At 42.3% G+C, this 27721-nt stretch overlaps 2 protein-coding genes across 3 annotated transcripts in view; both read left to right on the forward strand.

The window, feature by feature from the left end:
• Nucleotides 1-371: 371 nt before the first annotated feature.
• LOC109936338 (cell surface hyaluronidase-like) overlaps nucleotides 372-27721 on the forward strand; it is an 84955-nt gene continuing 57605 nt past the window's right edge. Inside the window, exons 1-12 of the mRNA XM_048615714.1 lie at nucleotides 372-378; nucleotides 513-686; nucleotides 1197-1337; nucleotides 1652-2210; nucleotides 3960-4129; nucleotides 8071-8259; nucleotides 14558-14727; nucleotides 17141-17350; nucleotides 19597-19802; nucleotides 21309-21378; nucleotides 24795-24923; nucleotides 27452-27537. Of these exons, the coding sequence (XP_048471671.1) occupies nucleotides 372-378; nucleotides 513-686; nucleotides 1197-1337; nucleotides 1652-2210; nucleotides 3960-4129; nucleotides 8071-8259; nucleotides 14558-14727; nucleotides 17141-17350; nucleotides 19597-19802; nucleotides 21309-21378; nucleotides 24795-24923; nucleotides 27452-27537 (2111 nt within the window). The remainder of the gene's footprint in view (nucleotides 379-512; nucleotides 687-1196; nucleotides 1338-1651; nucleotides 2211-3959; nucleotides 4130-8070; nucleotides 8260-14557; nucleotides 14728-17140; nucleotides 17351-19596; nucleotides 19803-21308; nucleotides 21379-24794; nucleotides 24924-27451; nucleotides 27538-27721) is intronic.
• Nucleotides 467-27721, forward strand: part of LOC109936348 (cell migration inducing hyaluronidase 1) — a 215934-nt gene continuing 188679 nt past the window's right edge. The window contains exon 1 of one of the 2 annotated variants that reach the window (XM_048615950.1): nucleotides 467-686. The gene's annotated coding sequence lies outside the window, so the exon portion shown is untranslated. Of the gene's footprint in view, nucleotides 714-27721 lie in introns of both variants that reach the window. The other variant, XM_020534964.2, reaches the window with a different exon arrangement.

Consider the following 27721-nt stretch of genomic DNA (forward strand, 5'->3'; position numbering starts at 1 on the left):
TGAGGCGAGGGTGCAGTGAATGCGACCCTTGGGAAGGAGAATGAGATTTAAACTGGGAAGCCCCAGTTAGTGAGAGGACGGAGTCAGTGGCGGCCCTGGCTGGAGTGAGTGAAGACAATCAGTGGAGAGGGAGGGGCGGAGGGGGGGGGGGCCGGGGGGGGGGGTCGGGGGGGTTTGGAGGGGGGGGGCAAGGACATTCCAGGTTGAGGGGGTGGGCCGGGCAGAGAATTCCTGAAAGGGGGGGGTGGGTTTCTCGAGGGAGGGGTTTCCCTGCGTAGTGGGCGGGGTGGGGTTTCCCCTCGCGTCATTACCTGTGAAATGTTGAGTCTCCGTCTCCTGGCAGCAGCTGTAACTAAGCGCGGGATCAGCCAATGAGAGGCCGGGGGCGGGGCTGAGCAGGAGCAGGAGCGGGTCCCAGCCGGGGGTGGGGGGGGGGCGGGGGGGGGGGAACTTGAGGAGGCGGAGCAGCTTCATAAACAGGAGCATCTCTCCGGGACCGGCTTCATAAACAGGAGCATCTCTCCGGGACCGGGACACAGCACCAACCCGGGGCACCGGGAGACAGCACCAACGGGAACGGGAAAAGCAGCTTCACAAAACAGGAGCATCTCCCGCTGTCCACATTCCGGGTGGTTCCGAATCGCCTTGCAGTGGCAGAGGAGCGACCGGCATCGGGAGACCGTCTGGTACTGCACCTTCTCCTCTGGTAACAGGTGTGCCGGGGTCGGGGCAGGCGCTGTAACTCGGGAAGGGGTCAAGGGCAAACTAGCCCGGGCTGGTGTGTTCGGGAATGGTCTGCAGCAGGGAGTGTAGGCTCGGTGTGTGTATGTGTGAGGGTGAGTGGACACTGACTGCAACAAGGACTGACTAGATTGTAAATTGCAGGTTTGATACTGAGTTGTGTACATTTCTCGGTTTGTGATTCTCAACAACCCAGCCCCCTGCCAGACTCCTTGAGAGATTGATCAATTTGCATTGTTTATAATCTACCCCAACCCGGCCCCGTGTCAGTGAGAGGCTGACAGCGTGCAACACGGATTAATTCAAAACATCAGCAACAGGGATGGCCAAGGATATCATTTACACAGCGGGGAGAAGTTTGGCACCACAGGTGTGTTACTTCTGTTTTCATAACATTTGAACAATATTTAAAAACGCAATAACATTTTACAGTCAGCTCAACATTCTCCTTTCAGTGCGATGCCCAGATAAAGATCCGTCTTTAGTACCCTGGAACCCAGGACATGATGAGAGGCACAAAGTTCAAATTGGACGTGGGACGTTCCTTAAACTGGAATCTTCAGCGACTGTACATTCCATCATCATTGAGGATGGGGGTGAGTTTCAAATCGCCGGTTAACTTCTAAAACTTCATTAACGTTTTGCCCCTTTTTTTGAAATAATCTAATCGATGTTCGTGAATTTATTTTAAGATATTGCTTGTCGCTGGCAGACATAGCTCCCGGAATTAAAATGGGAAGCGTAACCCTGCTCTAAACTGCTGCTTAAGGCACTGAAATTCTCCTGGAGTTTCAGGGACTTTAAGATATTGAAGTTTTCGCTGTTGGGACTTGTAATTCCCGCACCCCCCCCCCCCCCCCCCGGGCCCTTCTGTTTGCCCATCGCTGACCGTGTGGGTATCACTTCACAGGCAAACTGGTGTTCAGCGACACGCCGAGGGTACCCATCACTCTGAGAGCCCGCTATATTGTGATCAGGAACGGCGGGGAGCTGCACATTGGAGCGGATAAGTGTCCCTATACTTCCAGGGCCACCATCTCTCTGGTCGGCAGATCAACAGAGGGTCCACAGGTGGAGCAATTCGGCAAGAAGTTTATCGGTGTGGACAGAGGAGGGGTCTTGGAGCTGCACGGCAGGAGGAGCTTGTCCTGGACGCTGCTGAGCCGCACTCTGTACCCGGGCGGTTTGCAGTATGGAGCCTATCGCTACGACAGGCGCCGGGGCAGCAGGGGCTTCAATGTCCGGGTAATAGACCCCGGCACCGCCAGGCTGCTGCGGGCCGACCGTTTCGACACCCACCTGTGGGCGAACGAGAGCCGCCGGCTGCAGGAATTTCTGCGCTCCCAGCCCAGGGGGCGGATCGTGGCGGTAGCGGTGGGCGATTCGGCAGCTCGGAGCCTGAGCGTGTCCGCCAGGAACGATCTCCAAGAGCTGCTGGGCAGTGAACAAGCCAGGCATCTGGGATATAGGTGAGGCGCCTTTCTATTCTCTAACCGCTGGAGCTATCAAAGATGCTGCTTCTGTTATTCTATTGTAAGCGTCTTAGACATTCAACTGCCTGTACAGGGATGTTATGACACACCTCTGAAGCAGGTGGAACTTGAACCCAGGCCTCCTGGTTTGAAGGTAGGAGTACTACCACTGTGCCACAAGAGCCCCCTCAATGTGAGTCGGTTCCACTGAACACGCTGTCCTGTCTTCTTCCATGATGTGGAAACAGCTGTCTCCCAAGTCTGTTTATAAACAGTGAGATATTTAAAGTAGCTGGGAGGGAGGTGGGATGTGGGTTGCAGGTATTTCACTTAACCTCGGCCAGCACTGCACCCAGAATCCGAATTCCAGCGAGCGCACTGCGGGCGGTTGTCTCTGAGTCAGTACCTATGTTTGCACCCTGTCACCCTGAGCACTGCAATCCAGGCTGCCTTCAGGTAGTACAGAGGGAGCGCTGCAATGCTGGCGGTGCAGGCTTGTGGATAGTCATTTTGAAGGGAACCTCTCCCCTGTTTTACTGGGGTGGATGTTAAAATGCTCGCATGGTACTGTTTCTCAGACAGAAAGTGGGGGTTGGGGGAAGAGTGAGAATCACCCCTGCTATATTGTCAATATATACCCTACAATCAACACGAGTTTTTATTTAGTTTGCTGAGGGTCTGTTAGCTGCTGCATTTCCTACCTTACAACAAGCGTACGCTTCAACAAGTACTTCATTAGCGTGGGGGGAAAGTGCGAGTCTTTCGATTTCCTTTATCACTGCGTGTCTGACCGAGACTCCGTTCCCGTACCGCTTGAAACCAGCAGCAGGGAGCTGGGGAAGATGGGTCCTGACCTGTACAGCAGGAAAATGTTCCGTCAACTGGCAGGAGAGATCAGGGCAGGCAACAGGCTTGGAGAATGTCGACAGAAATGTCTGTTTGAATACCAGAAATGAATAAATTCCCCTGAAAGGTCTACACACTGTCACTGTGACGGTATGGAGCAGGGGAACGAACTGATTCACTCGCTCTGCAGGGATTTGACTCTCCTGAAGTAATGGGTGAAATGTGTGAATTAAATGAGCAGGTTCTTGTCTTTCCCCTCACCCTCGCCGCTCTTGCTATTGGCATGGCGGGTGAGGGGGGCGGGGGGAGGTGGCGTTGGCGGTTTGTCTCTTTGTCCATCCTATCGCTCGTTCTCGCCTTGTTGACCTTTTTTAAACCAGCATAAGATATCACATTTACATTGTATTCATGTACAGGTGAAGTAAACACTTTTTGATATGTAGGCTAAAACATGTGTGAACACGTTTGACACGGGATCTTAATGAATAATTGCAACTTGATGAATATCTTCTGAACGGGGTTGGGATTTTTATGATTGAGACAATCTTTGGCGTTATCCGGGCCACAATGTCTTCATTCAGCAGATTTGGTTCAGCGCCAACGGGATATGTAGAGGCATAATTTAATGATAACAATAAGAGCCACCATGGACAGCTCCCCAAATCCTTTTGAGGGTAACTGGCTGGGTTTGTTGAAGGGACTCGTTATATAACAAAGGCAGCAACCGAAACAAATAAACTCCACATCCAAATCGAGAGAGAATCATAGAATGTCACTTTCAGAAGAGCTGTAACTGTGTATAAAGCAATTGTGGGCACATAAACAATACATTGTAAATCGATTGTGAAGCTAAGCATATTTGGTCTCATCTTTGACAATCTGGATGTTGATGTGCTTCAGGCAGCCTTGGGCTATCGTTGGAGTTATTCGTGCATCCGAATCATTCGTCGTGGAAGATAGACGATTATATCAGCCTAATGGATCCACTGGTATGGCCATAGCAAGGAGAGACTTTCAGACATATGATGGGACTCCTTTTACAGTTACTGCCTTCAGTGAGTGGGTTCACGGTGAGTCCAGACATAGCTTTCTATATATCTGCAGTGCTTCTCAAAGCTCAGATTGGGCCTTTTATTACACATCAATATTTGGAATAAGTCAATGCTCACTGAAATGAACCTAAAATTTCACGTCTCTGGCGGAATAAATAATGACATTTTGCATTTGTAAGACAGATATGTCAAAGCACTCAAATGCTTCTCAGGGGGTGTTTAGGCAAAATGTCATACTAAGCTATAAAAAGAGATATTAGGCCAGTTATCCTAGAATGGTTTCAGCACAGAAGGAGGTTATTCAGTCAATCAAGTCCCATGCTAGCCCTGTGCAGGATTCTCACTAATGCATTTTGTTCTTGAAAGATAATCCAATTTTCTTTTAAAAGGTGTAATTGAATCTGCCTCCGTCACACTCAGCCTGTGCCTTCCAGATGCTAACCACTCAACGGAGAAAGGAGTCCTTTTTTTGGCAATACCTTAAATCTGGACCCTCTTGTTCCTGACCCTCCAATCAATGGGATCAGTTTCTCTCTAGCTACTCTCTCCTGTCCCGTCATGATTTTGAACACTTTTTTTTTTACCAAATTTCCTCTCCACTATCTCTCTTCTTAGAGCAGCCATAGCTTCTTGAAAGCATGCACTGTTATTCCAAAGAAACCAATAGCTTTGAAAATATATATCTGAATTTCCAATGGTCAACTTGAAAAGGAATTGCAACACAGGTCACACTTTAAGACTTTTACTGTAACAAACAAAGACAACATTAACTAAACATTACTTGGTAGGTATCTAATACTCGACAGAAAAGCTAGCCTTTATTAATGTCTTACTCTGACTGATTACCTTATGAGACACTTTCCACAGGATTCCAGGAACAAGTCCAGTTACTCTGCTACCAATATGTTCACATCTTCTCATTTCACTGAGCTAGATCATCCAATGACTGTTGTGATGATGCTGTGGCTTTAAAAGGTTTTTCTTTCTTTTTTTTTTTTTTTGGAAGACATTTTAAGACAAGTACCAAGCTGTCTCATTGGAAAGCCAGTAAAATAAACAGCTTATGAGGCCTTCGGTTTTTTTTTTTGTAAGCAGTCTAAATGAATGTGGTTAAGCTCCCACAGAACCAGGATTTTTGCTTTAGCTTTTCGCAGTTGCTGTTGGGGTCTTGAAGACATGGAAGTTATTGTTTTGTCCCTCTCTTGGTTACTAGGGGTGGTTCACTGCCTGCTACCGGAGGTCCAAGTGAGACAATCTATTTTCTGAATTTGCCTTTGTGCCAAGGTGTGTCTATGGGTTGTTACTGTATTGGAACACGTAATTAGTAATACGTACAGTATCTAATATTCTGTTAAATTTTTTCAGAGTTAAGTTATTCCAATTCCCTCTTTCCTTTGTTGTATTTTAACTATAGTAGATGAATAAAGCATGTTTTGCTTTAAATCTCGTAGTTTGACCAATCGAATTGCATCTGGAGTGCAACACCTTACATTTACCTCTTAAAATAAGAAAAAGTTAGGGTCTAGACACTATCTTCTGAATATTTTGAGGGGTTTTGGTCTGGTCCATAACACCATAAAAGGTCCTTCCAATCAGTCCGTTGAGAATTTATGAACATCTTCCATCAGTATAAGAGGAAAAGCAGGATACTAACACTGATCCCCGGGAATCTCTCTACAACATTCCTTCCTCCGGTCTGAAAAACAATTGTTCACCACTACATCCTGTTTCCTGTTATTCAGCCAATTTCATATCCATGTTATTGTTCCTTTTATTTCACAAGTTCTAATTTTTTTTTGTAATAACACTATCAACTTCCTTTGGAGTCTGTGTACGTTCCATCAAAAGCATTACCCTCATCAACCCTCTGTGTTCCTTTATCAAAAATCTCAATGCTAGTTTTGAAATTTTGCAACACAATTTGGCCTAAATAAGTCAGTCCCAGCTTTCTTTAATTAATCCATATTTATCTAAGTGACTATTTAATTTTGTCCTGGATCGCCATCATTGCTAAATGTTGCCCCACCACTAAATTTAAACTGACTGGCCGGTAGTTGTTGCACTTAACTTTGTATCCTGTTTTGGAAAAGGTTTGCAATTCTTCCAAACCCAGCACAGTCCTTTTGTATTTTTGGAGAGTTACCTGTGATCCTCTGTATCCTTGAATACATCTTGTGTGGTCTTGATGCCTTATTAAGTATATGCAGCTATCTAATACCTTATTGATTTAAAACCAATCAAGTAGCTCCACTTCAGCCATGACTTCAGTAGGATCTTCATCCTTCGTAAAGACAAATTAATGTATTACTTATGTCCCCTGCTTCCATATGTAAGTGTGGAAGTAGGTTTTAAGCAGTGATAGAGAGAGGGCTGGAAAGGCCTAGATGTTCTTAGAATTTAGGCAGCTGAAAGCACAGCTGCCAATAGTGGAATGATGAAAACTGGGTAAGGCAAGAGTCCAGAATTGGATGAGTGAAGATATCTGCGGTTGTAGGGCTGAAAGGAATCACAGATGAGGGCATGAAGGGGATATGAAAAGGATGTTTATTTACCTGGCCAGAGTCAATCTAATCACAGGAGTGATGGGTGAAAGGGACATGAACTAGAATGTGGGCAGAAGCGTTTTTGGTGAGCTCATGTTTATAAAGGGTGGGAGGTCAGTCTGGAGAGTGTAGAAATAACCATCTGGAAATAAGGAAGGCAAGGATGAGGTGTTCAGCGCCAGATGCACTGACACAGCAACAGAGACTGGTGGTGTTATGTAGGTGGTCTTGGTGATGGGAGCAGATACAATATCAAGAACTTCAGCTCAGGGTCATAAAGCACAGTTGCTGGATGGTTAGCATTATCCACCTCTGAATACCACGGCAACAATTGATCAGGTTCCGTGAACAATGCTCACACTCCTCCCAGCCCCCTCTTAATCTAGCCCTGAAGAGGAAAAACAGTCAACTCTTTGTTTAAAAAATAAAAGTCCATGTGAATGAGCATTACATTTTAACATTGCAGTTTCTGGCTGGAAATTTAAAAAAAAAAAAATCCTCAATGGTAAATATGTTCGAAAACAACCTCAGTAAACATCAGTTAAATCAAGTCAACTGGCACAGTTATGTATTTATGAGCTCATAAATCTTGATTGATTGTCCAGTAAAGTCGCAGGATTACTGAGATGAAGTGTGATACTCAGGACAGTGTTTATTACACAGAAACAGACCACTAGGTCCAACCAGTCCATGCAAATTATTCAAGCTCTATTTGAGCCTCCTCCCATTTTTACTGAACTGCTTTGATCATCATTGCCATCTATTTCCTATCCCTCATTTTGCCAATCTACCTTTTAAATATATCTATCATTTTTACTCCAAAGACTCCCTGTTCCCAAGCTCAACCACTACCACTTCTATGTGAAGAGGTTTCTTCTGAATTCTGTACTATATTTCTGTTGTACAAGAGGAATCATTCGCTCTGTATCCACGCTAACAAAGTTTTTCATAATTTTAAAGACCATTATTTGGTCAGCCCGCAAGAGAAAAGAAATCCAGCTAGTCAATCCTTTCTTGAGATATGTACCCAACCATTTCTGATACCATCTTTCAAAACTCTCTATCACCCTCACCTACAACCTGGTTAGCTTGGAGATAACACAAATGAGAGCTGACTTGTCCCTTTGGTTAATCATGCCACTGCGTTAGTTAAAATGTTGTGTCAAACAAAGGGAAGCTTGTGTAAGGGTTGCAAAGTCAGCATGAGAGACATAACTAAGAGAACTACTTCATTATACTGCTCTGTTGCCCTCCATCATTTGAGATGTTACTAGTTTTTCTGACAATGTAAGGATGTGAATTATCTAGAAGAAGCTAATTTCTTTTCATTAAATGTATCATTTTGGATGTGCAACATCTAAATTTAAGTTTTTTTTGCCTCTTTGTGAAATGCTGTACAAATGTTTGTTTTGAAAGGTGTACCTCATTGTGGCTTTCGTGTGGAGGTGTCGAAGGGTGTAGTTCTTAATTTAATGGATGATACCTCAAGCTGGTTGCCTGGTGATCAGATAGTCATTGCCAGCACTGACTATTCTATGTATCAGGCTGAAAACTTTAACCTTCTTCCCTGCCCTGAATGCAAAGTTAATCAGGTTAAAATTGATGGTAAGAAATGTTTATTCACAAAGTTCTGTCTCTGCTTAAAAACCTGATAGGTGTGCTTTGCATGAGTGTGTTGGAATATTTTTGTTCAATATGGGTTTAAATTGCACAATATGTTAAAGTTTTAAATTAAAAATACCTGAGATGGAATCTGTTTGCTGTCCTGGGTATTTTTGCCAAGAAACTTCAAATTAACTAGTCTCTCTTTAATGACTGGAGGTGGTGAAAACACTATGCGAAGTTGGGTACAGTTTCAGTGGGACCTGTGTGCAGGAATGTGTGCAGGAAGTGCCTTTGGCTGCAGTTCTTGGAAGCTTGAGTTTCCAAACTGGGTGGTGGTGGCTGGGGACATTGCAGAGCATCCACAAGGCTGAGCGTACTGTGGATAGCACACTCAGGCAGCTGATTACTTTGTCGGCTGACTCCAAAGGCAGGGAGGGAATGGATGACTACCAAAAAGAGAACAAAAGAGAAGTACAGCACAGAATCAGGCCCTTTGGCCCTCCAAGCCTGTGCTGATCATCATGCCCTGACCAAACCTTCTGCCCTTATTTGGCCCATATCCCTCTATTCCCTCCCTATTCATGTAACCATCCAGATGCCTCTTAAATGTCGCCAACGTGCCTGCTTCCACCACCACCTCTGGCTGTGCGTTCCAGGCTCCTACCACTCTTTCGCTGCATGAAAAACTTCCCTTGCACATCTCTCTCAAACTTTTGCCCTCTCACCTTGAACCTGTTCCCCCTTGTAATTTAAACTTCAACCCTGGAAAAAAGCCTCTGACTATCCACCCTATCTATGCCTCTCATAATTTTGTAGACCTCTATCAGGTCCCCTCTCAGCCACTGTCTTTCCAGTGAAAATAATCCTAGTCATAACCACTGGCGTCAAGACCAGGCAACATCCTGGTGTACCTTCTCTGCACTTTCTCCAAAACTTCCACATCCTTCTGGTAATGTGGCAACCAAAACTGCACACAATAATCCAAATGTGGCCTAACAAGAGTTTTATATAGCTGCAACATGGTTTGCCAACTCTTGTTCTCCATGCCCCGGCCGATGAAGGCAAGCATGCCATATGCCTTCTTAATCACTTTGGCCACCATGTTGCCACTTTTAGGGAACCGTGCACCTGCACACCCAGATCTGTCTGTATGTTAATGTTCCTAAGCGTTCTGCCATTTACAGTATAATTCACACCTAAATTTGATCCTCCAAAATGCATCACCTTGCATTTGTCTGGATTAAACTCCATCTGCCATTTCTGTGCCCAAGTTGCCAATCTATCTATGTCCTGTTATATAGTTTCAGAATCATCGGCACTATCAGTAACTCCACCAATGTTCGTGTCATCTGCAAACTTACTAATCAGACCACCCACATTTTCCTCCAGATCATTTATATATACTACAAACAACAAAGAACCTAAGACTGATCCCTGTGGAACACCACTAGTTACCAGTCTCCATTCTGAAAAGCACCCTTCACCACCACTTGATCTTCTATGACCAAGCCAGTTTTGTATTCATCTAGCCAGCCCACGCTGAATCCATGTGATTTTAGTTTTTGTGCCAATCTGCCATTGTCAAATGATTTATTAAAGTCCATATAAACTACATCCACAGCCCTTTCCTCATCAATTATCTGTGTCACCTCTTCAAAAAATTTGATCAGGTTGGTGAGATATGACCTTTCCCGTACAAAACCATGCTGCCATTTTCTTCAAAATGTGCGTATATCTTGTCCCTCAGCATCTTCTCCAAGAGTTTCCCCATCACAGATGTCGGGTTTAACGGCATATAATTTTCTGGATCATCCCTGCTTTCTTTCTTAAACAACATTGGCTAATCTCCAGTCCTCTGGAACTTGCCCTGTTTTCAGAGATGATGTGAAGATATCTGCTAATGTCCCAGCTATTTCTTTCCTTGCCTCTCTCAGAAACCTGGGATGGATCCCATCTGGTCCTGTCTACCTTATTACAATTTAGGATATCCAAGACTTCCTCCTTCACGATATTGACATTCTCTAGAGTATTCACACATTCATCCCTGACCTCAACATCAGTCATATCCTTCTCCTTGGTGAATACTGATATAAAGTACTCATTAAGGATCTCTACTACTTCCTGTGTTTCCACATATAATTTCCCTCCTTTGTCCTTGAGTGGGCCTATTCTTTTCCTTGCTACCCTCTTTCTTCTAATATATGCATAAAAAGCCTTGGGATTCTCCTTGACCCCGTTTGCTTAAGACATTTCATGGCCCCTTTTAGCATTCTCAATTCTGTGTTTAAGTTCCTTCCTAATTTCTGTATACTCCTCAAAGACTTTGTCAGTTTGTAGAGTAAGGCAGAGTAAGTGGACTATGCAGGCACTGCAGGAGTGTCTCCTGTGGCCATTCCCTTGCAAAATAGATATAGCACATTGCATACTTTTGGAGGCAATGACCTTGTATAGATAGATTGTAGAATCCCTACAGTGCAGATAGAGGCCATTCGGACCATTGAGTCTGCACCAACCCTTCGAACAGCCAACTACCCAGACCTGCCCCCAACTCTTTCCTTGTAACCCTGCATTTCCCATGGCTAATCTACCTAGCCAACACATCCCTATGGGGTAGAGTAGCATGGCTAATGCACCTAACCTGCACATCTTTGGACTGTGGCAGGAAGCCCACGTGTACATGGGGAGAATGTGCAAACTCCACACAGGCAGTCACCTGAGGCTGGAATCGAACCTGGGTCCCTGGTGCTGTGTGGCAGCAGAGCTGGAAAGATGTATTAGATGAATGTGACTGGAGAGATGATGCAAGGGTTTCAGATTCCTGGGGCAATGGGACTGATTCTGGGGAAGGTGGGACCAGTACACACTGGATAGGTTCCACCTGGACAGGACTGGACAAGAGGGATTATTTGCTAGTGTGATTGGGGTGCATTTAAACTAAAATGGCATGGAGCTCAGAATCTAGACAGGTAGTTAAAAGAGGGAAACAAGGGCAAAAATTAAAGACAATGATAAATAGGAAAAGTGATAGTAGAGAATTCAAAGGCATAAATCAACAGGGCCATAAAAGAACAACAATGGGACTATGAATGTTAAAAAGGTGAACCTTGAGATCTTTGTGTCTTAATATATGGAGCATTCATGATGAAGTACACAAATTAGTCACAAAAATAGATATAAACAGATGTAACATAGTTGGAATTACAGGAATGTGGACACAGGGTGACCAGGGATGGGAACTGCATATCCAGGAAGGATATTTCAGGAAGGGCAGAAACAAGTAAAAGAAAGTGGGATAATGTTAGTTAAAGAAGATATTAATACAATAGAGAGGAAGGATATTTGTTCCAATGAAGTGAAATCTGTATGGGGAGAGCATGAATAATTTAGACGAAGGAACTAATTATAGCCTCTCCAAGTTGCAGATGACATAAGCTGGGTGGGAGGGTGAGCTGTGAGGAGGATGCAGAGATGCTTCAGTGTGATTTGGACAAGTTGAATGTGTGGACGAATATATGGCAGAGGTTATCCACTTTGGTAGCAAAAACAGGAAAGCAGATTATTTTCTGAATGACGATAGACTGGGAAAGGGGAGATGTAACAAGACCTGGGTGTCCATGGACACCAATTGCAGTAGGTTGCATGCTGATACAAGCAGGTGGTGAAGCAGGCAATGGTATTTCGGCTTTTATAGCGAGAAGATTTAAGTGCAGGAGCAGGCAAGTCTTGCTGCAATAGTACAGGGCCTTGGTGAGACCACACCTGGAGTATTGTATACAGTTTGGGTCTCCTTTACTTGGGAGGATGTACTGGCTATGGAGGGAGGGTTACCAGACTGATTTCTGGGTTGGCAGGACTGATGTATGAAGAGACTGATTGGTGAGGACAATATTCACTGGCGTTTAGAAGAATGATGGGGAAATCTAATACATACCTATAAAATTCTAACAAGATAAATCAGGGTAAAAATGGAAAGGATATTTGAGGTCCGGGGAATCCAGAACTGGGGTTCAAAGTCTAAGGACAAGGATAGGCCATTTAGAGGGATATGGGCCAAATGCAGGTAATTGGGACTAGTTCAGTTTAGGAAACCTGGTCGGCATGGATGAATTGGGCCGAAGGGTATGTTTTAGTACTGTATGGCTCTACAATCCAGAGAGTGTGAGCCTGTGGAATTTCCTGCCACAGAAAGCAGTTGTGGCCAAAACATTGAATATTTTCATGAAGGAGTTAGCTTTAGTTGTTCATCCATGATCATATTGAATGGCAGAGCAGACTTGAAGGGCTGAATGGCCTACTACTGGTTCTGTTTTATGTTTCTAAAACAATATTTTAATTTTTTCCCAAACATTATGTACCCCTTCAAAACTGGACAGGAGGTAAACTTCTTTTGATATGATTCTTGAGTTTGTTTTTCTCCATTTCAGGCTAGAGTTTAGGATATGAATGAATGGAAATATTGTGAAACATCAGGTGTACTGTGTTTCTATGGAGATGGTGGGGATATCACAGCTGAACGTCACGAATGATCAGTTTTGTAAAATATAAAAACATGAGAAATAGGAACAGGATGAAGCATTTGGCCTCAGACCTGCTGTGCCATTCAAACAGATCATGGCTGATGGTCCAACTCAACACCATTTCCCCCACTGTCCCCATATTCCTTGTGTCATTAATATCAATTTCTGTCTTGAATATGCTCAGTGACTGAGATTCCACAGCCCTCGGATAGAGAATTCCAAAGATTTGCTCCGTTCTAAGTGAACAAGTTCCTCTTTGTCTCAGTTTTAAATGGTTTGCCTCTTATTCTGAGACTGTATCTTCTAATTCTAATCTCACCAGCCAAGGGAAAACTGTGCACGTCTAGCCTGTCACACACTATTAAGATTTGGTAATTTTCAATGAGATCACTTCACATCCTTTGAAACCCTAGAGAGTACCATCCTAGTTTCTTCAATCTTTCCTCATAATAACAATCCCATCCACCCAGGGATTAATCTGGTGAACCTTTGTTGTACTCTTTCTCGTAGGCATATCCCTCCTCTGATAAGGAGATCAAAACTATTGACAATATTCCAGATGTAGTCTCACCAAGGCTCTATATAGGTACAACAAGGCATCTACATCCTGTAACAAAAACAGAAATTGCTGGAAAAGCTCAGCAGGCCTGATAGAATTTGTGGAGAGAAATCAGAGTTAATGTTTTGGGTTCAGCGACCCTTCAACAGAACTGATGGTAGCTAGGAAAATGTTAATTTTTTTTTTAATTCCTGTTATAAGTTGTAGACTGTTGAAAGCTAAGTTTGACATTTGTTGATCAGCACTTGTTGAGTTAATTTCTCTTATACTGCTAAGTTTTATAATACACTAGGGCCTCTCATGTAGGTTTTTATGCATCATTATCCTGTACACACCTTCCTCTATGATGAAGACTAACATATCATTTGACTTCATAATTTCTTACTAGTTTTTAGTGACAACATTTTGCAATGTCTACTCTCAGCAGTGGACTTTCTGCAACAGTTAGTTATCACAATGTGCCACGGAACTGGTACACAAATGGCTCCGTAGTCTCTGTACTAGTAAGATGATGACTCCAATAGGTGACTTGGCCCATAAAGGCTTTATTTCTACAGCACCGTCATGACCTCCGGAAGCCCCATATGCCTTACTTTGGAAATCTAGTCGATGTTATAACGTCAGTGTGTGCCAGACAGATTGTGACCGCAATCTCCCCCAGCAGCAGCCTGTTTTAGTTGTTGTTTAAGGGATAAATATTGACCAGAACACCTGGAGAACTCGCTCACCCTTCAAAAATATTTTTATTATACACCTCAGAGGGTCATCACAGACTTGGCTTTGCTTCACATCCAAACGACTCCGTTTCTGACAGTGCAACGTTCCCTCAGGCCTGCATTGATATGTCAGCCTGGATTATATTTTTAATTCCCTCAGTCTATTAGCAGCTGAAACTTCCTCTCTTGTATAAGCTGTAACTATGACATTACATATGTTTCCTCCTCTTTGCATTCTCAACTTTTCAACACAGCCATCTACAACTTTACCCTTATCTCCTCCTTTATCCCAAAGTTAAAATCAAGTCAAGTCTGCCCCACTGATTCTTGGAGCTTCCCATTATTGTTTAAAGTTGTAGACTATTGAAAGCTAAGTTTGACATTTGTTGATTAGCACTCGTTGAGTTAATTTCACTTTATACTATTATCGTACACTAGGGCCTCTCATGTAGGTTTTATCATCGCAGCAAATTGTGGCATTTAAAACACATGATCTGTTCATGTAGGTAAACCCCGTTATCTTCATATGGGTGAAGTTATTGACGGAATAGATATGCGAGCTGAAGTTGGACTTCTAAGTAGAAATATCCTTATAAAAGGAGAAATGGAGGACTCTTGTTATGGGCAAAACTTCTGCCACTTTTTCAGTCATGATACGTTTGGTGGACAAATAAGGGTAAGTGTTGCATAAAGTTGTAGCATGCATCGCTTGGTGCAAATTTATTGTATTTTTGGATTCAGTAACTTGCAAATTCAACACTTCAATAGTTGGCTACCACACTATTGTAGAAATGATTCATTCTTAAAATTAAATTGTGATCAAATGAATAAGATGTCATAATCCTTCACTTGTGTTGAGTAAATCAAGTAATTAAATATATCAAGGCTTCTTTCAGATTCTGGCTCTATATGGAGTTTATTGGCGATTCAAAGTAATTTATTGCAGGTGAGATTTATGGCATAAACGATGAGATTTTAATCACAGTTCCGTGCAGTAGGAGATCACTGCAAGTAATTGCTGTTGGTGACAATAGCAAGCCCACACTTAATGAGTTTGAACTACCTGCTTTTTGGTTTCTATTTCAACAAGCACTGAATTGTTCAAAACATAAATGAATACCTCCATGAAGAGTTTACTGAGAAATTTCAGACTAATTTGTTAAATATTTGTCACTATTATTGCCAGGAATGTTTTCTGTTTCTTTCTTAAATTACTACCCTAGATAATATCAGCATCAATAAGGCTGGTATTTTATTGCCTGCCTCAGGTTATCATTGAGAGTTCAGTGATGAACTTTCTTCCAGAACCATTTATGATGAAGTTGCTCCTTCGCCTCCAACTTGAAAATTGAGATTTTGATTCTGATGAAAGACTCTTTTTTTTGGAGGTGCAGTGTCTCTGCCACCCAGGCCAAAATTTCCTCCAACTTTGAATCTTTGGTGGTGGCCCCTGTGACTGCAGTTCACAGACTATTAAATGGCTATCGGCAGGGCTGCTATTAAGGATGGCAATCCACCTGAAACAATCAGCCTGTGAATTGTGGCCAATCCCTAGGACCACACCTGGAGAATGAGCATGTGTTGATTGATGTGTGACTGCAGAATGAGGTCTTGGGCACAAGGTCCAGCTGGCCCAGGCTCCAGCAAGGGGACAATTTGTGAAGGCAAATGATGCCAATACCACTGAGGTGTCCATTGATGCTGTCTATGAGCCAGACCATGCTGACAAAATGACTGCATGGCCCACATAGAGGCCTACTGAGAATTTATCTGATGATTCCCTGACCCCTGTGCCTAAGGGTCCCTTCCATTTGGTGGTACATTTCAGTAGAGGATGAAAAGAGGCCATTAATTGGCCACTTAAATGGCTCTTTTAGGCTACATGTTTAGGAGCCATCAGAAGATGGCAGAAATGGTCTTGCACCATTTTGACAGCCTTGTACAGTATCTGAGCCTGTCCCCAGATGCTCCATAATATTCTGCCAAAATATACAAATTGCAACAAAAAGAGATTTCCAATGGAACTTGGTGGTTTTGGTGTACCATTACACTTTATTTTTCATTCAGAGGAAGTGGGTTTTGATGGCTGGGCCAGCATTTAGTCCCCACCCACCGTTGCCATTGCGAAGGTGGTGGTGAGCTGCTTTGCCTGCTTGGTGGTGAACATCCTAGTTTGGGGAGGTGCAGTTGATGATCACTTGCAGCAGTGTGTCCTGTAGATAGTTTAGGGTGATGTTGCTTTAATTTCTCATGGAGGGTTCTCTTTGCAACCCTTGCCAGAAACCACTCCATCCAGAGAGATGACAGCAGGCTAAGGTGCATATCAAACTTTCATACGTTGGTGGAAGTCCTGCTCACCCCATGGCATTCTTTATTTTGCATGCAGTTTCTCAGCTTCTTCCTGTATACAGTCAATGAGCAGGTAGAGTTTGTATTGAACAGTAGAGTTTTGATGTTACATCCCAGGCACATACTGGTAACAGCTGAACAATTCCAAAATTGCATTCTACATAATACAGTTTACAGAAGCATTGAGATTTATTTGATCACATTAGTGCATTGACTGAGCCATGAATAAAATCCAGCAACTGCAGAACACGTTTCAAGGAATGGGAGACAAGAAGATGAATAGGTGGACTGGTATCAGTGGAACTGCCAGCATCCATAATCATACTGTATCCTGTTGGAAACTCAATGTATTGCAGTCAGTTCCAGCCTTTGAGACATAGACTATTTTAAATCTCTTAAAACCTGACCAAAAGTGAAGCTAATTAATTGTATGTTACTGTGTCTTGCTGAGACCAGGTATGAAGTGGTTCCTCCTGGCTAGAGTGCATGGGTGATTAACTTTTAAACTTATAAAGATGGATCATAGCGTAATTCTCCTTTTGGACATTGGGCAGAACTCCTCGTACCTGGAATGTTTCCACTCCAAGCCCCACACAGCATTTTGAAATTGCATGAACAGATGAATTTGAAACCGTGGTCTTGAAAGATCTTGTAAACATCTTGATGTGAATTCTTAAAGATTTGTTTCTCTGATGTGGTATGTAGAACCCTGATTTAAGTCTTCGATCTTGCCTCAGTAGATCCTACGAAACTTTGCCTCCGTTCACTTGTCTGGTGTGGAGTTAACAAACATGGGCCAGCAGATTCTTGGCAGTTATCCAGTCCACTTCCACCTGGCTGGAGATGTGGACCAGAAGGGTGGGTACAATCCACCAACCTACGTGGACAATGTAGCCATTCATCACTGTTTCTCCAGATGCGTTGCTATACATGGAACGAATGGCCTGTTGGTAAGTCAGACTGAACATTGAGTCCATCTTCTGTACAAGCTTTCACAGACTGAAACTACATGAACACCTCAGGTCAGAACACAGTGCAATAACATTCACTATCTCTGCTCGTGTCTGCTCATATAGGCTGCTTAGCAAAAACTGACTATCAAATGAATTCTTCGTTGTGATTTAACAAGGAAGACAGTGAGAGATGGTAATCCAGAGCCCTGGGCTCCTGTTGTGGAAACACTGATTTGAATCTCACTGCTGCAGTTGGTGGAATTTAAATTGTTAATTAATTGAATCTAGTGCCAGTGATGGTGATCATGAAACCCTCTTTGTTATCAAAACCTATCTGGTTCACTACCATATTTAACCTGCTAAATTTAACTGGTCTGGCCTACATGTGACTCCAGACTCACAGCAACGTGGTTGACTCTTAACTGCCCTTTGAAATAGCCCAGGAAGACTTTAAGTTCAAGAGCATTTAAGGATGGGCAACAAAGGATTGTCAGTGTTGTCCACATTCAATGAAAGTATAAATAAAAAATATTTATTTTGTCATATAAACATTAAATAGAGTTTTAAATAAAGGCAAGTCTTCACTTCCTTCTCCCAGTCATCATATATCCTCAATTTGCTGTCATTCCTAATATTGATTGTTACAGGGTTTGTTTAAATTGTTTAATTTTCTGTACTTAATGTACTGTCTCTAATTTATAATGAAATCTTGTGAATGATGTTTGAACTTTTGCTGCTTTACATTGTCCCACAAATGCCACAAAATCACCAGGTATTGTGTAACTGCTCAAATTTAATAAGTAATAGTTGGACAATGTAATCTTGATGATTACGATATTTTCTGTGCTTAATGTTTTAATATGCACTATTTCACGGTCATGATATCAATAACTTTATGTGGGTTTTTAAAGGGCTTGAATAAATTATTTTATCCTGTAAAATTTCTAGACTAGAATGACAAGATGCCTTCTGTTAAATTCAGACATTGATGTTTTTTTGTAGAATTAGGAGCAAGTATAGGTTGTTCAGTTCTTCACACCGTTATTTAATAAGATCATGGCTGCTCTGATTTAAACCTCAAATATGCATTGCACCTGCCCCTGACCACCTTATAACCCTTTGCCTCACTGTGCATCTCTCAGTGCTCCTCCAATCACAGGCTGGGCTCCCTGCATTTCAGAGACAATTGTAGGAGAGAATTGAGAAAACCTCTCAATTGTTCAAGGAGCAGCTCAGTGCTAAACCTTACAGTTTCACATACCTACATTTTGAATAATAGCTTGGAGGGGGTGGTGTTACGTAGGGCCCCTATTGTAATCTGCGGACCACCTGCTCTTGATGGTACATGCTGCTGTCACTGTGCCAAGACAGAATGTAGAAGGTGGTGGACATGGTACCAATCAAATGGACTGGTTTGCCCTGGATGATACTGAGCTTCTTGAGTCATCTTAGAGCTTACCCATCCAGGCAATGACCAAAGAAACAATCCCAGCCACATCACTACAATTCTGCATACCTGTAAGCATCCACATTAATCTTTCTTTATTTTCCTCTCTATTGCGACCTTACAATTAAGGATGGACTTTCTCCTCAAGTTCTCTATCTCTGACATTTTACAATACAAAGTGTTTCCTTTCCAGTGATTTCAATGGGAAAGGTATTTGTGAGAAGCACTGATTTTGCTAAAACTGTTTTGTGTTCTACTGTTCAAATCAAGCTCTTTTGCTGCTTATACTTGTTAGGTTTGACAGTGCACAATGTAAGTCCGGAGTTCAGAATAGTGCCAAACCTGGCTTTCTGTATGGGGAGCCAGACATTTTGTAACTTTATGTTAACTTTAGAGAAAAGGGATTTCCCTCCCCCTCTCTCTAGTCAATACTTCTACCTTATGGGAGATTGCTCATTCTGTTCATCAGTAGACCAATCTTCACATCTTCCATTTTAAACAGGGCAGTTTTGTTTTGCTCATTGATGGGTTGTGGCATTGCTGGCTAGGCTAACATTTACTGGCCATCCCTAATTGTGCAGAGAGTATTAGGAGTCATTGCTGTGGGTGTGGAGAATCATGTGGGCCAGTCCAGGTAAGGTAAGGACATTGGTCAATCAAATCCATTTTTTATGACGATTGACAGTGATTGCCATTAGGCCAGCTTTTTATTCCAGATTAATGTATTTAGCTTCTGCCTGACTGGACTCTGATCTACTTGTAGTGATGTGAACAGTCTAATCATTTCTTCCTGCAGGTAAAAGACACTATAGGCTATGATACATTGGGCCACTGTTTCTTCCTGGAGGATGGAGTGGAACAGCGAAATATACTGTATCACAACCTGGGCCTCCTTACTAAGCCAGGCACTATCCTCCCTTCAGACCGCAATGCGATCATGTGCGTCACAATCCGCGATCAAGTTTATGGAAATTACATTCCTGTGCCAAGCACTGACTGCATGTAAGTTAAACACCACAAGCTGGAATCTCCTCTGTTGATGTAAGCCTAGAAGTTGGATCTGAAAATGTGACCATGGTCCCAATGCCAAGTCTTGCTTATGTTTTCTATCAGTTTCACAAGGTTATGCCCAAGTGCAAAATGAGTTTAAATCTTCATAAACAGCCTGGGACCATAGGAAAATGACAAAATCGCAGTGTAAGTTTCTCCTCTTTAATTATGAGGATTAATGTTTCAACTTATTCCTGCCAGTCTGGCTCAGCTGACCTAAGATGCTGCAATCAGGGAAACATGATGGTAATGTGAACATAACTGATGAATCTTAAGAAACAGTTAACACTGAGCAGACCTCAGTGAGGACAAATCCTTACCATTTCCACACAGCACTCTTTGACTGCTTTTGGCAGCCCAGTTTCTCCAGGCCCAGGAAACCTGGTCGATCTACATTATATTTAAAGTGGTGATAAAAGTTGGAGAGACAGCCTCAGGAAAATATCAAAGTGAACTATCTTCTTTTCGGTTTCATGACCCAGCTCCTATTAAAACCAGAAGTGGGTAGGTTTGATATTGGTTGGGTTTGGGTTGAAGATTGTTTTAAAATTCCTACATCCAACCAATCCATCACCTGGAGCATCGCTCAAAGTAGTTAATGACGGGATGTTTCGATGGAACCAGAGTAAGTGGGAACGATGTTGGTTTAACCTTTTATTTGGGGTTTGAGTACTAGCCTCAGTTTGTCTGAATGTGATGCTTGAACCTATAATGTACTGACCCATTGACAAGAGACTGAGATTAACACCATCACAGTAACTATTGAGGGAGAAAGTAATGACAGTTACACTGTTTCTCAAATTTCATATCAGATAGTTGACTCATTACATAAAACATGCTAATATTAATAAAAATGGGGGTACATTCAGTTATCGGAACCTCCTGATGCTTCAAGTGCATGTACGTATAATCTTGCACATGTAAGAAATGCCTTTGTTTTGTTTGTTGTATAGAGTCAAACTCCAATGTTTTTTTGTTCTTCATATGCTACTGTACAGAACTGGACTACTTCATTGACTATCTATGTATATATTTTTATGAATAAAGTATATTTTTGAAATAAAAACTACTTAATAATGGAACAAACATTAGTTTCAGTTTGGTGTCTGCTGAATTTGTAAAATAACCAACACAGTGGATATCTGGAACTAGGATAATAAAGTTTAGAATACCTGGTATCAGTATCCCAATGTTAAAGCAAAACCATGGCATTTAAATAGCACCTTATTACATTTCTGAACTGTCTAAATGCTTCGTGTGTATATACCAAAGTTATCCAATCAATTAAATACATTGCACTGAGGAGGGATTTTGGGTCTCTTCTAAACTTGCCTGCCTCACTTATTCAAGTGCAAAACTCTCTCTCACCAGTTTGATTGCTCCAAATCTCCTGTTCAGAAGAATCCAGTTCTATCCCATTACTATTGAGCCCACTAAACTGGAATATTAATTTTTCAGGGCTGTCACAACATTCTGGATTTCCAATCCAAACAACCATCTTATCAACAATGCAGCTGCTGGGGCTCAGGTAAGAAGCGTTTAATTGACTTTGCAAACACTTTTTAAATATCAAGCTTGAAATCTGTGTTTGAGCTTCAAATTTGTTCTTCCCTCTTTCTTTGGTCTTGCCTATATGTGGACTCCATGACCCTTAAAATAAAGATTTTAATTTTCTGACCTGGTAGCTAGTCATGGCAACATGACCTGGGTGTAGTCTGCCATATGTATGTTGGCAAATCTCTGGCAGACTAATCGTTTTTGTCAAAAAACCCAACCATCAAACACACAGGAGTGTTGATATACAGAGGGATCACGAGGTCCAAGTCCATAGCTCCCCAACGCAAATGGTAAAGAAGGTATATGCATGCTAGTCTTCGCGTTTGGGGCATGAGTATAAAAGTTGACCAGTCGTGTTGCAGCTATTTAAGATTTTACAGTGTGCTGTACAGTTCTGGTCGCCGCACTTTAGGAAGCTTTGGAGAGGGTACATAAGGGGTTTACCAGAATGTTGCCTGGATTTGAGTGTATTAGCTGTAAGGAAAGATTGGACAAACCTAAATTGTTTTTGCTATAGCGTTGGAGGCTGAAGGGTGAGCTGATAGAAGTATATCAAATTGAATGGCGTGGATAGGGTTTTTTTGTTTCAAAGGTGGAAAATGTCAAATATTAGAGGACATAGGTTTAAGGTGAGAGGGGAAAGTTGAAAATGAGGTATGTGAGGCATGCTCTTTTACACAAAAGGGTGGCAGGAACCTGGAATGCGCTGCCAGGGGAGGTGATAGAAACAGATACGTTAGCAATGTTTAAGAGGCATTTAGACAGACATGTGAACAGAAAGGGAACATGTAGGCAGATAGGATTAGTTTACAATAGCATCATGGTCATCACGGACACGGGCCAAAAGGCCTGAACCTGTGCTGTATTGTTCTACTGTGTGCTAATTTATTCCAAAATCTAATTATATTTGTAGTAAATTTTAGCAAAATTCCTTGCAACATACAAAGTCACAATACACCAGCTAAGTTAATTGTTCAGATTGGAATACTCTCAAACTTGTCCATCCCCAATTTAAAAGAGGCCCACTCTCCAAGTGTGGCTCCCTTTTGTCAGCTCAGACTAAACTCGATTGTGTTATGTTGTTTAGTTGGATCAGAAGAATCAAAAATTCCAATAGGCTAACTCACTGAAAATTCCAAACAGTACACGCCATTCTGTTAATTCTTTTCCCCATCCCATTGTTTGTTTGTGCACTTAACCTGTAGAGAGTCATGACTGTTTGGTGATGGCACCTGTTTTCTAATGTGATATTTGGCTACATTCTGAGTTCCGGATTTCTCCCTTCCAAGTTTGTGAGCTGACAGGAGAAATATTCTCATCACAGCAGAGTAGATTTTCAATCCAGTTTAGAACTTGATATAATAAAAGAAAGAACAAGGCATGCTAGAGGTCTGAAACAAAAACAGAAATTGCTTGAGAAATTCAGCATGTTTGGCAGCATCTGCGGAGAGAAAAGTAGAGTTAACGTTTCGAGTCCAGTGACCCTTCTTCAGGTAGGAAAAGGTGATATTTATGGTGATGAAGAGAGGTTGGGAGGAAAAGGAGTGAGCAGAAAGGTGGAGCAGAGCCCAGAAAGAGAGAGAAAAAAGATTGGGCAGACAAAAAGTTTGTGGATAGTAAGCCAGGAAAGAAGCGAAGGTAGTTAGGTAGTTATGTGAAAATGGTTTGGCTGTGCTGGAATAACCCATGTCATGACAGCACCGGGGGGTGTAGTGGTGGGTGCTTGATGTGGAGGGGGGTGTTTGTGCTCCAAAATTTAAACTCCATGTTGAGTCCTGAAGGCTGTAAGGTCCCCAAGTAGAAGATGAGTCATACAGTCATACAGCATGGAAACAGACCCTTCAGCCCAACTAATCCATGTCAACCATGTTCCCAAACTAAACTAGTCCCACTTGCCAGCACTTGGCCCATATCGCTCCAAACCGTTCCTATTCATGTACTTATCCAAATGTCTTTTAAACATTGTAATTGTACCCGCATCCACCACTTCCTCAGAGTTTATTCCACACACAAACCTTTCTGTGTTTACGAAAAGTTGCCCCTAATGTCCTTTCTCCTCTCACCTTAAAAAGTATGCCCACTAGTTTTGACCTCTCTCACCTTGGGGGAAAAGATCTTCACTATTTACCCTATCCATGCCCCTCGTGATTTTATAAACCTCTATAAGGTCACTCCTCAACCGCCTACGCTGCAGTGATAAAAGTCCCAGCCTATTCAGCCCTTTTTTTTATATAACTCCCAACGCTCCATTCCCAGCAACATCCTGGTAAATCTCTTCTGAACCCTCTCCAATTTAATAAATCCTTTCTATAGCAGGGTGAACTGCTCACAGTATTCCAGAAGAGGCCTTACCAATGTCCTGTACAATCTTAATATGACATCCCAGCTTCTATACTCAAAGGTCTGAGCAATGAAGGCAGGCATGCTAAATGCCTTCTTGACTACAAAGAATTATGTAACTGAATCCCTAGGTCTCCCTGTTCTACACCACTATCCAGGGCCCTACCATTAATTGTATAAGCCCTGCTGTTGTGTGTTTTGGTAAAACAAACATGAGGTGGTGTTCTTCCAGCTTGCTGGAACACTGCTACAAGCTTGAGACAGAAATGTTGGCATGGGAACATATGTTGAAGTGGCAGGCAACTTGTTATAATGTCATCAATTTGAATGGTGATCACAAATAAAAGTCAAAGGGGTGAATGTACCTTTCGGTCCGTTTACCAGCCAACTGTGAAAATGACCCTAAAGTGTCGAAGTGAATATTTTCTATTTTGAAGGAGAGAGAAATAATTAATCTGCAATTAAACGCGCATATTTTATTGAATTAAAACAGCTCTTGAATCCCACCATCAGGCAGACATGAGCTGATGACTGTCAGTTTAGAGGACTTTGATTTGAAGCCTCTATTGGTTAACCACAAAAGGTAATAGCACGAGACAATCAAAGGACATCCAAGGAAAAAAAAAATTGAGCCTATAATGGCAAGTGGGCATCCATTCAGGAAAAGTCTGGTCTGGAAAGAGTCTGATCATGCCAACCTGTGAAACTGAGAATTCATGTGATTTACAGACTGGCATCAGAAAAATGACCCTTAAAGCTAACAGGCATCAACCCAACCAGTGTCCTTCAGGGAAGGAAGACCAGTGTCCTGACCTGGCCTGGCCCAGCCTGTCCTGGTTTGCACTCAGCAGGAATTAACCTCTGAATCTATTTAAACCACTTTGCACACCCCCCACAGGATACCATTAAAGAGAAAGGTCAGCTTAATAACCCCATATTGAAATGATGCTGCAGAATTCAGATCCCCTGTGACCAATATCCTGGTAGATTGTTTGAACAAACCTCCATTGACTGACTACTTTTTTAATATTGCTTGTTTCTTCATAGGATGTGGGGATTTGGTTTATCTTCCATCGAGCTCCTACTGGACAATCTGTTGGTCAATACCCAGAGGGTCAGTCTGAATTTACCCCACTGGGGGTATTTTATAACAACAGGGTGCATTCCAATTTCAAGGTGTGTAAAAATTCCACCACACAAGTACAATCATGACTTTTTATTTAATGCTGTCTATATTATTTGTGTCATTTTAAAGAAAGTAGAATATAGTTATACAGTTAATATAAAGCTATGGATTTATGTTGTTCTACATACAAATGCAAGCACTAGATGCGGGGCCGCGTGGTGGCTCAGTGGTTAGCTCTGCTGCCTCATAGCACCAGCGATCCAGGTGTGATTCCACCCTCAGTTGACTGTGCAAACTCCACACAGTCATTCTCCCCATGCCTGCGAGAGTTGCCACTGGGTGCTCTTGTTTCATTCCACAGTCCAAAGATGTGCAGGTCAGGTGGATTGGCCATGCTAAATTCCTCTGTAGTGTCCAGGGATGTGCAGACGAGGAACGTTAGCTATGGGAAATGCAGGGTTACAGGCATAGGATAGGGGTGGGGGGTCTGGGTGCAATGCCCTTTTGGAGGGTTGATGTGGGCTCTATGGGCCAAATGGCCTGCTTCCACACCGTAGGAATTCTGTGATTCTATTGGTGACTGAATACATGAATCACAGAAGTTCGTAAACACCATGGATCTCTGAAATATATTCTGAAATTCCGGCATTTCCCAGAATTATCAGACAAGCTCTCCCTTAATTTAGTCACAAACACAACCACAAAAATCCCTTCTTAAGTGCAAACTCTCAATAATTTGCTTGTTTGCTTGAAGTCCATTTGATTTCTTGGCTATTCAAATCTATTGTGTCACCCCCACTTAATTTAAGCAATTATAATGATTGCAGTGAGCAAACAGAAAAATATTGAGCAATCAAATCTTTCTTGCACTGCCAAAACTACGTTCAAAAAACAGCATGTACTGCAAAAAAGCTGCTGAGTTTATTCATGTTATATCTTTAAACGACCTTCCTACAACCAGTGTGCATGGCTAAAAACATAAACAGAGGACAGACCATGAAAGGAAACCAAACCATGTGCTTGGCTACTTGAGGTGGAATCTACTGTTGATTGTTTGTTTATTTTGGAAGTCAAGCCCCTAACCCCATGTGGGTCTGTAGTACACACTGGAGTGATGTAGCTGCTGGCCCAGTGAGAAATTCCACAGCTTTGGGAAGCCAGCAGGCCCCACCAGGAAAACAGGCATTGGTCAAGAGCAACAAGAGAAGGTTCTTAGAATGAAGATGCCTAACATTTCACCAATGAGATGGTGTTGAGCAGATAGGCTCCCTCAGAGTGGGCCCTCTGGAGAGTTAGTTGGGGCTGTACCCATGACCTTTTTGACATTCCGGTCTGTCATTGACCATCGAGCCATTGACAGCATTGATGTCCCTCTTGCCTCAGCAATCTCCACAGAGCTACCAGGCTCACCAGCTCACCAGCAGGCGTGCCCTCCGATACCAGGGAGATTCCAGTGATTTCCTCCCCAGCTGTACCCTCATCTCTGGGCTCATCATCAGTGGCTACCCACCCTTTGGCTCTGTCATACTGGCAATATCCAGCCCTCTGTGTTGGAAATGTTCACTCATGGAAATGACTTGCGTTGTATTATGGGAATGTTCTGTATTGTTTACCTCTTAAGCTTTTGTGCTCTTCCTCCCCACATCTAACTAATTGACTGTGATGTACCAACCAGTTACCAGTACCCCATGCTTTGTGCTAAAACTCCTGAGCAATATTCACTTCTATCGCTATTGGATTGGTGTTTCAAAATTCCGCATTCATTAAACTCCCTCATTAAATCTTTGAGCTGAAATAAAGTGCTTTTTGATTTAAGTGTGGAATCAAGGAAAATTTTTTACACAAGGCCCTCATTAGTGATCTCAATAAAGTTACCCTCTTCACCCCTCATTGCTCGTTTGTCAGTTTTATGAGAGGTGGAGTAATGAGTTGAGTTTAAAGTGAAGCAATGTTTGACACTTTTTGACTGGTCCACCATCCTTTAATCATATCTTTGATTTTGCTGAATCTAACTGTTGGAATTGCCCATTCCAAACCCCCACGTTGAGCAGGAAAACTAACATTGTGAATTAACATTTAATACACATTTAGAAATCCAGAAAGTAAATTAGAACCAAGAAACAGCAAATCGTTGTTCAGATCATGTGAAAAACTGAGGTGGAACAAACACTTGCAGGAAGAAAAGTTGAAAGAGTTTTTCACCTCAAGAGGACGACAGGAAAATTGCAAAGAAGGGATTGAGAATGAAGGAATCAGTTCATTTTAGAATAAAGGTGAAAACAACTTAACTGGATCTGAGGGAGAACTGTAGAGTTGGAGTGTGGAAGAACTTCAATACAATGATGATTTCATTCACTCACTGGAGCATCTTCCTCCTTCAATAAAAAAAAAACAACAAAATCCCAAAGGGTGGAGGTAAAATGCAGAATCGCTAATTCCACCCGACATTGTCATTTTGTGTCCTGTCTTTGTATAATTTGTAGTCAGGTTCTGGTATCGATCAAGGAGAATTGTAATTTTGTAATGTTTTGAGCAATCCTTCTCGACTGGTTGAGTTCTACTTTCCTTTATCTCCCAGGCTGGACTTTTTATTGGCAGTGGAGTGAAGACAACTGAGTCCAATGCCGAAGATCCCAGGGAGGTTCTTACTGTTGACTTTGCAAGGTATAACAATGTATTATTTTAGGACATTCAAATCGACTTATTTATTTTTGAATTAAACTCATTTATATTTTACATTCTCCAATCTTTTGTTCTATTCGAGCTATTTGCTTTAACATTACTGGTTTAAATAAGTGGAAATGGGATCCCTTTGAAGAGGTGATAGTTTGAGGGTAATTGAGGTACT

This window comes from Rhincodon typus, chromosome 33, assembly GCF_021869965.1.
Source record: "Rhincodon typus isolate 14 chromosome 33, sRhiTyp1.1, whole genome shotgun sequence".
NCBI classification, from domain to species: domain Eukaryota; kingdom Metazoa; phylum Chordata; class Chondrichthyes; order Orectolobiformes; family Rhincodontidae; genus Rhincodon; species Rhincodon typus.